This window comes from Schistocerca serialis, chromosome 3 (genome assembly GCF_023864345.2).
Source record: "Schistocerca serialis cubense isolate TAMUIC-IGC-003099 chromosome 3, iqSchSeri2.2, whole genome shotgun sequence".
NCBI lineage: Eukaryota > Metazoa > Arthropoda > Insecta > Orthoptera > Acrididae > Schistocerca > Schistocerca serialis.
The window spans coordinates 772,424,991-772,437,953 of record NC_064640.1 but is presented as its reverse complement, the minus strand read 5'-3'; the positions used below and the strand labels follow the sequence as shown (position 1 = coordinate 772,437,953).

The 12,963-nt window shown below is 40.5% G+C and overlaps 1 protein-coding gene across 1 annotated transcript in view; it reads left to right on the top strand.

The window, feature by feature from the left end:
- LOC126470614 (uncharacterized) overlaps positions 1 to 12,963 on the top strand; it is a 208,736-nt gene that overhangs the window by 37,974 nt on the left and 157,799 nt on the right. Inside the window, exon 8 of the mRNA XM_050098568.1 lies at positions 8,379 to 8,541. Within this exon, the coding sequence (XP_049954525.1) occupies positions 8,379 to 8,541 (163 nt within the window). The remainder of the gene's footprint in view (positions 1 to 8,378; positions 8,542 to 12,963) is intronic.

Here is a 12,963-nt window from a genome sequence, read left to right as displayed (position 1 = left end):
TTTCACATTCATTAGCGTGACTTGAAGCCCCTGTATATATGCTGCCATTTTTTTTCAAACCTATGTCTTTTGAGGCTAGAGAGATGACATAATTGATAATCTTAATGTAGTTTGACTTCCAGCTTTGTAGTTAAGTTGTTTGTAATGAACTGTGAACAGAGCAATACCTGGTACTATGCATCTGTAAATATAATAAAGTAAATAAATAAAGGAAGTAAGTTTTTGTTCATTGTTATTTTGTCAGGCTCCGACTCAGTAATATTAATGAAATAACACAGTGTAACTTTGCAAGCTAAATTGAGAGAGATTAGTTTAGCAGTATCGGTTATACATGAGAGGAATGACGATAGGCTTTTATCATTTTATCAGTTTGCAGAATATGGAGAATGTTTTGGTAACTGTTGATGAGGCAGTCAAGAAAACCATAACTGTATTTATTCTGAAATATGTTGCAAGCATTTGACATTTTACTGTATTTACAGTGATGACAGATATCTGGCAGAGGCAAGATGTGTCATTACAGAGTGTATATGACCCGGGACAACCGGGAGATCCGGGAAAAACCCAGGAATTTTTTCATCCGGGAGAAAACTGGGAGAAACCTGGGAATTTTCCATTGTTTTTGTTTTCAGTTAAATTTTTGTAATTTTGACTGGTAAGAACCGATACTCTGACAAAGGATATTACTGTATTCTGCTACTGCAGAGTAATACTGCAGCAATAAAACATGAATGAGAGAAAAACGAAAATAAAACTTAAATTGCAAATGAAATGCACCATATAAAGCAACAAAACACAGTGCTCATACAAGCGTCTACCAACAGCAAAAGGTGTCAAAGGCTTTAGGAAGACTATGCAATGCTTCGTAAAAACAAATTGCCTCCGATGAGCGTGACTTCACAACTGTTTGCATTAGATATGTATTAGCAGTTACAAGCGGAATATGTGCATCCGCAGTTGAGTAGTACCTTCTCCCACTTCTGGCTATAGAAATGTGGCTGTTGGCTGTGTAAGCAGTCACTACAAGCAGTTAGATGCTACCGGGAAAATTTTACTGGAGTGCCCAAGCTGCCAGATCCGTGCATGCACATCACGTCCAGATATAGGAGGAGTCTATCAATTATTCATATGACTTTCAAACGCATTCCTGTCAGTTTTTGAACATTTTTGAACACATTCTATGTGGATTTCTGAATGAATCGTAAGTTGATTTGTGAATGCGTTCGTAGTGTACATGATGTCTCTGTCAGGGGAATCCTCGTCTCATGTAGAAACAAACTTTCCTACAGACAAAAGGGGACGGGGCTATAGAAGCTGAGCGGAGTAAGGCCAAATGGATTAATGCCAACTGCTGTCTGATTGTGTGGTTGATTGGGTTTGCGAATGATCAGCGTTGTTATAATTAGATTCAGACTACCAGAATGGAAATAAACGAATAACAGGTAAAAAAGGTTACGTATTACCTTCCCAGTGTATCCAAGAAAATGAAATTTTTTACCAAAAATTTTTGGCCAGATGGCTGTATTAGTAAGGGCCAGTTGTACAGTCCCTGGCTAGGAGCCGCTTTAAGTTCTATTCTGGAAGTAGCGTGGGAAACGTGTTGTACGAATATGTAACAATGCCTAGCCGGAGAATAATCGCAGGATAACTAAACCGGTAATTCTGGCAGAGTTAGTGAAGTTAACCAGCGAATGAGCTTTGACATTGGCAGGAATAGTTACAGAATTAGTGATAACAGGACTGTTTGTTAGAACGAGGAAGGAGAAGAAACGGGGACATAATACAAATTATGGAACAATATGACTATTCCAAATTTGTATGAAAATTTCCTACTACTACTTTTCGATCTCATGCTTGAGAAACTGGAGCATAGGAATGAAGTGTGAAACTATTTCCTAACATAAAGCTCTTAGCTTGTAGTGGGCCTAATAGGCATTTGATGTTGGTACATTGTGAATTATATTCTGTCGTTACAAGAAAGACCATTTGTGCCAAAACAGTCTCGTTTATTTGGTGTGTGTTACAATCGTTGCAGAATTAGAAAGGCCTATTTTGTTTTATCTAGCAGACAGTGACAAAATAGACGTAATCAGATTGGGAAACCACGCCAATCTTGGGTCTTATTTGTATTGACAGCTTTTCAGTATTAGGCAACGAAATTTTGACTTTTCATGTAGCAAAACATTTGACAAACTTTAATGAGATAATAGATTCTTTCGCAGAAAGGAAAGCACGTCATGTAAAGCTGAACCAATAGGGAATAAATAGTGGAAATTTTCTGAAGAGTTTTTTTTTAAAGAGGGACAGGATGTCAAACCGGCCAACTGTAAGCAGGAGAGGCACTACAGGGGGGGGGGGGGGCAGGTCGATAGACACACAAACATACACACAAAATTCTAGCTTTCGCAACAAACGGTTGCTTCGTCAGGAAAGAGGGAAGGAGAGGGAAAGACGAAAGGAAGTGGGTTTTAAGGGAGAGGGTAAGGAGTCATTCCAATCCCGGGAGCGGAAAGACTTACCTTAGGGGGAAAAAAAGGACGGGTATACACTCGCACGCACACACACACATATCCATCCACACATATACAGACACAAGCACACATATGTGTGGATGGATATGTGTGTGTGTGCGAGTGTATACCCGTCCTTTTTTTCCCCCTAAGGGAAGTCTTCACATCCACTTTCTGCTTGTGTAATCTGTGAGAATTTTGTCCTGTCTTCTTTTGTCCCTTCAGTACGTTGAGGTCTCTCTTTCCGCTATAATAATCACTGTGTCACCTTTTACAATGGATATATGTAATTTATGTAGTTTTTCTGTCTTTTGACTTCTTTTGTGAGGGTTAATTTATCCTTCCTTCATACTAGATAATTGGCCTCTGTCCCACAGACAAACATCCACTACGTATAGAAGGTCATACAGCACAGTTCCATTGCCCATTTCATTTTCAAGTAAGTTGACTACAAAATATAAAAGCAGCATTCTGTACTCTTTCCATCTTTTTTTACGTCCTATCTCAAATGCTTGAGGGATGGCGGGTTATTGCCCCGGTTCGGAAATATCGTAGAGCCGGGTCTGATGCGCAGAGCAGTCAAAATTACAGTGGGGAAGTGGGTAGTCGCCATGTGACCCATGTTTCCATTTAGTGATCTTGCTGTTTCCTCTTCATTTACTGCTCTCACGTCAAATGAAAACAAAACAGATTTTTGTGGCCGGGAGCTATCAAGTAAATTAAAATACATTCGCATAGTTATGGAAGGCTAAAATGTTTTATTAGTTGCAGATTTTATTTTATTTCCACCTTTCTGACAGTCAAGCATTAATTGCCTTGCAGAACAATGAAGTTATTTTTGTCAGTTTGCTAAAGAAATTTTTCATCTATTAATCTGTTCCCCTGGGGCAGACAGTATAATTGAAACGAAGTGTTTAATTCCACACACTGTTCGCTGCATTTCGAGTGCACGTTTTCAACTTCTAGCACGTATGGCATTATGCCATAATAAAGAACCAAACATGAGATAACACAGTATTGATACTCCAAGAAAATTTACATCTTGAAAACCACATTGAAAAGCTTAATATCAGGTCATGATCTACTTCACTAGGAATCTGGACATACAAATGTGCACATTTTAGTATGGGTCACGAAATTCCGGTGCTCCTTGAGTATCCTCTGATGCCTTGTTTCTTTTATGACATAATGTAAGACCTTTTAATGTTTTACACATACGAACATACGGGATTCCTACGATATCGACATCGTAGCTGCACAAGTGCGGTGACGCCTGTCATCTGGCGCTCTCTGGCAACTGCAGAAACGAACCTATTTCTAACAGGTTGTGGGAAAATATTCCGAATGGTGGTTTGAAAAGTGTTACCATCAACGACCATTCTGGCAGTTACGCTGGAGCTATGTGCGAGAATGTACAATGAATTTCTTAAATCAGAGAGCGTTTGACTCATTTAAAAATCAATTCGTTGATGACGAGCCATTTAGATGAATTTCAAACCCAAAAGGTCAGACATTAATGTAGTTATTAAAAATTTTACGATCACATTTGTGTCATATATCTTAAATTGTAATACGCGCATAAAAGACCAACATTATATGTTAAAGCTTAGCTTGTCTTGCAGCATATTAATCTTAATAGACCAATATTATATGTGAAAGCTTTGCGTATCATGTAGCAACACTATGTATATTAATTTAAATCATTAAATTTTTCTGTTTATGTGTTCACGCTACTTAACAGTGATGTTGCTATTGGCTGACTTCATCACATGTCCTAAGCTCTGAATGCGCATTGTCATCAGCTGGAGAGATCACTTGACATGAGCTATGACTGGCTTACAAAAGCGCATCGCAATCTCAATTTCAATGTTTCGGAAAATAACGTGCAGTGTTTGGTGGAATTCGAATTTATACTTTCATAATATGAAAATATGCAGCGTACATGTTGCTGCACATCAAAGATCTTTCCAAAATGCATTTTTTCCCTGTGTTTAGTTTTCTAAACCACCGGGAAATTCTACACCCGTGTATAAAACTGTAATCATTCAACAGACTGATAAGTTATACAGTTCCGAGAGAAAATATACTGTCAGTTAACAGGGAAAACGTGTGTTTTCACCCGAGAGAAAGTGTTTTTTTAACCGGAAAATCTGGGAGAAATCCAGGAATTTTTTTTCCTTATCCGCATATACATCCTGTATTAGTAATTCAATTGAATCCTATGTGAATATTAGTACTGGTTCTTTAGAATGTGCGTAGAGGTTCACAGTTGTTCATCATAAAACTAGCAGGAAATTTTCACGGTCCATTACTAATAAGGGGTCGAATTATAGTTCATGGCTGCCTGTGTACTTCAATATAAAGATTGTAAATCTGTCACCGTGTGGGGTGGCATAGCGGTAAGACAGTGGACTTACATGGAGGAGATTGGCGCTTCAAATTCTTATTCAGCCATCTGTCAATAAAGCAGTCTTTGGTTTGTCTTCCCCACAACATTATCTATGTGATCATTCCAGTTGAAGTTGGTCATAATTGTAACTCTCAGGTATGTACTTAAATTGACAGTCTTTGCATTTGTGTAATTTATTGTCTAACTGAAATTTATTGGATCCCTTTTAGTACCCATGTGGATACCTCATAACTTTCTATTATTTAGGGTCAATTTCCACTTTCTTCACCATTCAGATATATTGTATAAATCACTTGGCAATTCTCCTTGATTGGCAATTCTTTTTGACCTTCTGATGACTTAACTAGATGGTAAATGGCAGCATCATCTGCAAACAATCTGAGGGGTGCTCAGATTGTATTCTAAATTATTTATAAATACTTGAAACAGCAGAGGGCTTATAACACGTAGTGGGGGAATGCCAGATATCACTTCTGTTTTGCTCGACAACTTCCCTCAGATACTATGAATTGTGACCTTTCTGACAGGAATTCGCAAATCCAGTTGCACAACTGAGATGATACTCCAAAGGCATGCAGTTTGATTAGAAGCCACTTCTGAGGAATGGTATCAAAAGCCTTTTGAAAAACTAGAAATATTGAACTGATTTAAGATCCCCCTGTCGATAAGTCTCATTACTTTGTGAGAAAAAGAGCTAGTTGCATTTCTCAAGATTGATATTTTCTGAAACTGTGCTGACTGTGTGTCAACAGATTGTTTTCTGTGAGGTAATTCTTATTATTCAAACACACTATGTGTTCCAGGATCCTGTAGCAAATAGACGTAAATGATATGGGTCTGTAATTCATCAGATTACTCCTACTTTTTTTTTATTGAGCATTGGTGTGAGCTGTGCAATTTTCCAGTCTTTAGGTATGGATCTTTCTTTGAGTGAGTGGTTGTATCTGATTTTTAGGTACAGCGATATTATATCAGCATACTTTGAAAGGAATCTTATATATAGAGTCTGGATTAAAGGATTTGCCTTAACTGATGTAAGATATTTTGCTAGACTGATAATATCTACTTCTAAGTTACTCATCTTGGCAGCAGTTCTTAATTTGAACTGTGGAATATTTACTTGTTTACTGATCTCCAGCATGGTGGAGGTGAAGTGGGTCAGTAGATTTATCTTTAAAGAACGAAATGGTTGGAATACCATTGTAAGTTGCATTGGGATGTCTCCTTTACTTATTGATGGTGAATAGTTTTGGGCTTGTCCACTGTCAAACCATCTGTCCTCGTAAGTGATTGATTACAGTTATGTGGGCATGCATGGAACAACCATAGTTAATAATACAAATGGTAATACAGATACTTAGGCACACAGTAGACAGGTTACAATGAGCAGTGCTAAGTGAACCATTCTTTGTCTTCTTTGGTGAAGGAATTTCAGAAAACTGTATTTAGTAACTCTGCTTTATTGGTGCTGTCATTGGTGATTTTACCGTCGCTATTGTGCAGTGAAGGTATTAATTGAGTCCTGCGACTTGAGTACTTCATATCCGACGAAAAGATCTTTTGAGTTCCTGCCAGATTTTGGGACAGAGTTTGTGTGGAAACTATTAAAAGCATCTCACATTGAAGTTTATGCTAAATTATGAGGTTCTGTAAGACTCTGCCAGTCATGGGGATTTGCATTCTTTTAAATTGGATGTGCAATTTTGTTGTTTCTACAGCAGTGATCTGTCTTGTTTTGTGTACCATCTATAATTAATTTGTCATAAACCTTTCCCTTGCTGTTGATACTATTTCTTTAAATTTAAGGCACATCTGGTAGGCACTTTCATAGTTAGTTTGGAATGAATGGGGACTGTCTCATAGGAAGGCACCAAGCAAATTTTTATCTGCTTTTTAAAAATAGATATATTTAAATTTTTTTTTTTTGGTGGGTTTGAATGTTACGGTATCACTCCTGCTGCAACAACCTTGTGATCAATAATACCTGTATTTGTCATAAGGCTCCCTATTTACTCAGGATTATTTGTAGCCAAGAAGTTGAGTATGTTTCCACAACTATTTGCGCTTCGAGTGGGCTCCTCAACTGCATTTTTGGACAAAGCATATAGTACAATTTTAGATGAAGTTTTATGCCTATCACCGACTTTAGGTATGTCTTTTCGACAACATATTGAGGGTAGATTGAAGCCACCATCAGTTGAAAGTTTCACTATCCATTCTCACTTTCCCTTTCCCTCTTCCTCCTATCTCCCTGTCCCATTTCCTTGCACTCTTCCATTTCCCTCCTTCCTCTCATCCTCCCCTCCCCCCTTCCTGCATCATCTCGTCCTCTCCATTTCCCCCCACCCCCTTCCTCTTGTCCTCCCCGTATCCACTCTCGCACACTTCCTCTCGTCCTCTCCATCATCCCTCTCGCCCCCTTCCTCTCATCCTCTCCATCATCCCTCTCGCCCCCTTCCTCTCATCCTCTCCATCATCCCTCTCACCCCCTTCCTCTCAGCCCCTCCATCTCCCGTCTCGGCCCCCTCTAACTCCCCTCTCGGCCCCCTCTAACTCCCCTCTCGGCCCCCTCTAACTCCCCTCTCGGCCCCCTCTAACTCCCCTCTCGGCCCCCCCCCCCCCGCCCTCACCCTGCTCCACAGTGCCCTGCCTCACCTTCACCCTGCCCTTCCCACTCTGCCTTGCACTCACCCTCACCTGTCCCGTCCCGCCTCACACCTCCCCGCCCTCACCCTCACCCCCTCACCCACTCTCACCCACACTCTCACTCTCGTCCTCCTTCCCTCTCATCAGAGATTTTTATTTACTTCACTTCATGTCAGTAATAGGGGAAAGAAGATTGGATGCTATAACATTTTGCATTGGAGAGTTTATATCTTAAGTCTTCACATCCACTTTCTGCTTGTGTAATCTGTGAGAATTTTGTCCTGTCCTCTTTTGTCCCTTCAGTACGTTGAGGTCTCTCTTTCCGCTATAATAATCATTGTGTCACCTTTTACAATGGATATATGTAATTTATGTAGTTTTTCTGTCTTTTGACTTCTTTTGTGAGGCTTAATTTATCCTTCCTTCATACTAGATAATTGGCTTCTGTCCCACAGACAAACATCCACTACATATAGAAGGTCATACAGCACAGTTCTATTGCCCATTTCATTTTCAAGTAAGTTGTCTACAAAATATAAAAGCAGCATTCTGTACTCTTTCCATCATTTCGTTGTTAACATGAGTTCTGGCTGATCTTTACATATAGTAGAATTTGTCAAAACATTGAAATTGTCAGTGCTAAGAAAGAAATGGTAACTTGGCAGTAAACATTGGTCTGTTGCTACTTCACATAACACAAACATGGGGCTGATCTCATATTTGAGTTGCTTTAGATCAGTTAAAAAGTCATCAAAATGAAATACATCTTTTGATTTGCTTATTTTGAAAGTAATTTTATCAATTTCTTGCAGGTTATACAAGAATGGTCAAAGAATGGTGGTGTTTTACTCATTGGCTATGAATTATATCGACAGTTAAGTCTGAAACGTGCACATAAGACAAAAAAGCGCCGAAAAAAGTCTGCAGATATTGTTGATGTTGATGAAGATGACAAGACTAAAGTGTTACTGGATGGTAAGTTCCTTATCAGCATAAGGTAAAAATAATGGCTTCTTTGATGTTCATGTTTTGCTGCTTGGAGCAAATCACTTCTGTAGTCATTATGTAATAATATTAAAAAACATTATGATAATAAATTTAAGATCTCACCCCCCTCCCCCGAATAACCCTTTTGGAGAGTACAGTAAATCAGTATTGTTTCTGCTTCTTTGTTTCTTGCTTTAATTTATAATTTTAAGAAACTCTGACGAATGCTGTCTTTTTGAGCTTCTGTTATTGCCTACATCAAAAAATTCTAGTGATGTCTGGGAAATTAAAATTTCTCTTATAACTGCAACTGCTTTCATAATTTCTTATTTTAATGCTTTTTAACTGATGTTCTTATATTTCTGCTGAGGTATGCAATGAAATCTAACTTGTACATTTTGCTTATTTTAAATTTTAATTTATTCTCGGGTATTTCAAAACAAATTAGGTTTATTGTTCCTCGTCTTAAGGTCTAATTTTTTTCATTTTCTGTTTAAAATCAAACAGTGGAAAATCCAGGATGTAATGTGACATTATTATGTAAAGGATAATTGCTACTCACCATATAGCAGAGATGCTGAGTCACAGATACGCACAACAAAAAAATCGTCAGAAACTTATCTTTTGACGAACAAGACCTTCATCAGAAATAGACAACATACACATATACACTCACGCAAATGCAACTCGCAGACACATGACCACAGTGTCTGGCTGCTGAGGCCAGAGTGCGAGAACCTGCGCATGATGGGAGAAACAACTGGGTGGTGGGGGTAAGGAAGAGGCTGGCGCAGGAAGTTGGACAGATAACAGGGAAGAGGTGGGGGACGGTAAAGTACTGCTTGTGGGAGCATACAGAGACAAGGTGGAGAGAGCTTAGGGCAGCTAGGCACAGTTGGGAGGTTAAGCAGATGGCAGGGGAGTGGGGGCTGGGGGTAGTGGAAAAGGAGAATACTGGATGTGTCGTGGAATAGAGGGCTGTGTAGTGCTGGAGTGGGAACAGGGAAGGGGCTAAGAGGGTATGGACGATGACTAACAAAGGTTGAGGTCAGGAAGGTAACAGGAACATAGAATGTATTGCAGGGAGAGTTCCCACCTGTGCAAGTCAGAAAAGCCGGTGTTGGTGGGATGACACTGGCTGAGAAGCAATCACCGAAATGAAGAACATCATGTTGGGCAATGTGTTCATCAACGGGGTGGTCCAGCTGTTTCCTTGCCACAGTTTGTCGGTGGCTATTCATGCAGACAGACAACTTCTTGGTTTTCATGCCCGCCTAGAAGGCAGCACAGTGGTTGCAGCTTAGCTTGTAGATCACATGACTGGTTTCACAAGTAGCCCTGCCCTTGATGGGAAGCTTGTGACCGGATCGGAGTAGATGGTGGTGGGAGCATGTATGGGACAGGTCTTGCATCTAGGTCTGTTACCTTGCCATGAGGCGAAGGGACAGGAGCAGGGGTTGGGTAGGGATGGATGAGGATATCGTGTAGGTTCATTGGGCAGTGGAATACCACTGTGGGTGGGGTGGGAAGGATATTGGGTAGGACATTCCTCATTTCAGGCCATGACAAGAGGTAGTTAAACCCTTGTGGAGAATGTGATTCAGCTGCTCCAGTCCTGGCCTCACCTTTTGCCCCACTCCCCAGTTCAATCAGGATTTGTTAAAGACCTTCTCTTCTTCTTATACTCTGTGCAGTGGAAACACTTTCACCATCAACCCTACCAATGAGACTCAACCAAAGACCAGTGTTGAACCCTGAACCCTGCCTGACTCATTTTAAACCTCCATCTAACCGTTATCGACCCCACTGCTCCCAAATCACCACCTGTTAACTTTGTTGAAATTTTTAGCCTTGAACTTTGCCTCACCTTCATCCCCAAATTCCTCAACTGCAAACTAACCTTACATCCGCAGAAAGAACTGCAGTCCACCACCTAAAAATTGATTCTGACAGTATATGAGGTAGTTCAAAAAATTCCGTAACATTCGTAATTTCTTGCCAGTGGCGTGTTGGAGCAATACGTGGTTGGCATCCCTGCACACTCCTGTGTTTAATGTGCGACTGCCAGAAGTTTCACTGTTGCCTGCCTGTTAGTTATTCTTAAGTGCTGTATTGACTAGAACTTTGGGTCATACAGTTTGCAAATTTTGAGACGGCAGAGATAGAGGAGCAATACATCTGCATTAAATTTTGCATGAACCTCAAGAAAATCTTTACAGAGACACACAAATTGATGCAGGAAGCGTACGGTTATGTGTGTGTTTGCATAAGCCATACTTGGTGTTACAAATGCCTCACACTGTTTAAAGATGACTCTTGTTCAGAACGCCCTTCCATGTCTACCGCTAACACTCATGTCAGGAACGGCAACAAAATTATGCATGCCAATTGAAGACAGACTGACTGAGAGATTGCATGAGAATGTAAAATTTTAGTTGGATCAAGTCATGAAACCCTGGCACAGCATCCTGGAATGCATCGTGTTGCCACTAAGTTCGTCCCACAACTCGTGAGTCAAGACCAGAAAGACTTTCACCTCACAATCTGTGAAGAGCTTTTGGATCATGCAAATGAGAATGAGATGTTCCTTAAGAGAATCTTAACTGGTGATGAGATGTGGGCCTATGGTTATGAGGTTGAGACCAAGGTTCAATATTTTTAGTGGATTGGGAAAGGTTCTCCAAGACCAAACTAACTTGTCAGGTTAGTTCAAATGTCAAGGACGTGCTAAAAGTTTTCTTTGACTTTGAAGGATTAGTTCATCACGCATTTGTGCCACAGGGACAAATTGTTAATCGATGGTACTGTCAGGACATGTTGCGATGTCTGTGATAAAATGTGAGAGGAAACAGCCTGAAATGTGGGTAGACAGTTCATGGCTCTTGCATCATGGAAATGCACTCACACATTCATCCGTGTTGGTGCATGACTATTTGACAAAGAACAAAGTCACTGTGCTGCTTCCTCTGTACTCTCCAGACCTGGTCCCTGTGGACTTTCTTTGTATTTCAAAAGTTGAAAACGCCGTTGAGAGGATGAAGATTTCCAATGATAGACGAGATAAAAGAAAATTCTCAGATGGCAGTTTGCAAGATCCAGCAAGAGGCATGCCAAGAGTGCTTCTGGAAGTGGAAATAGTGTTGGGAGCAGTATATCAATTGTGGAGGACAGTATTTCGAAGGAGGACATGCACAATAAGTAAAAGGTAAATGTGGAAAATTTTTATAGACTAAAGTTCTGGAATTTTTTGAACAGAGCTCGTAACCTTACCTGCTGACAAAGGCTCCACCACTGTTGTTTTAACCACAAGGACTACCTGGCAGAAGGACTCTGCTTGCTGTCAGCTTCATCCACCTACAAACCCTGCCATAGTGACCCCCATTCCAGAAATCCATCAGGATCTCCAGTCTCTCCTCAAATCCTTAGGCCCATCGCAGAACCATTCCCCAGAGTGTTCCTCTCCCTCCCTCCCTCCCTCCCTCCCTCCCTCCCCACACCTACCACTTCCTGACTCCTACCTTGTACATGCTTCATAAAGTTCACAAACCCAATCACCCAGGATGCCCCGTTGTGGCTGGTTACTGTGCCCCCACTTAGAGAATCTCTTCTCTTGTAGACAAACACCTCCAGCTTATTATCCACAACCTGCCATCCTATATAAAAGATACCAACTGTTTCCTCCACCGACTCTCCACAGTTCCTGTTCTTCTACCACATGGTGCCCTGCTTGTCACTATTGATGCCACCTCCCTTTGTACTAACATGCCTAATGCCCATGGCCTTACTGCTATTGAACACTACCTTTTCCAACACCTGACACATTCCAGACCTAAATAGAAGTGGATAGTTCCTGTGAATTATTATGGGTGGAGGTTACACTCAACAACCGAACTAGGTTAATAATTGGCTCCTTTTACCGACCTCCCGACTCAGCAGCATTAGTGGCAGAACAACTGAGAGAAAATTTGGAATACATTTCACATAAATTTTCTCAGCATGTTATAGTCTTAGGTGGAGATTTCAATTTACCAGATATAGACTGGGACACTCTGATGTTTAGGACGGGTGGTAGGGACAGAGCATCGAGTGACATTATACTGAGTGCACTATCCGAAAATTACTTTGAGCAATTAAACAGAGAACCGACTCGTGGAGATAACATCTTGGACCTACTGATAACAAACAGACCCGAACTTTTCGACTCTGTATGTACAGAACAGGGAATCAGTGATCATAAGGCCGTTGCAGCATCCCTGAATATGGAAGTTAGTAGAAATATAGAAAAAGGGAGGAAGGTTTATCTGTTTAGCAAGAGTAATAGAAGGCAGATTTCAGACTACCTAACAGATCAAAACGGAAATTTCTGTTCCGACACTGACAATGTTGAGTGTTTATGGAAAAAGTTCAAAG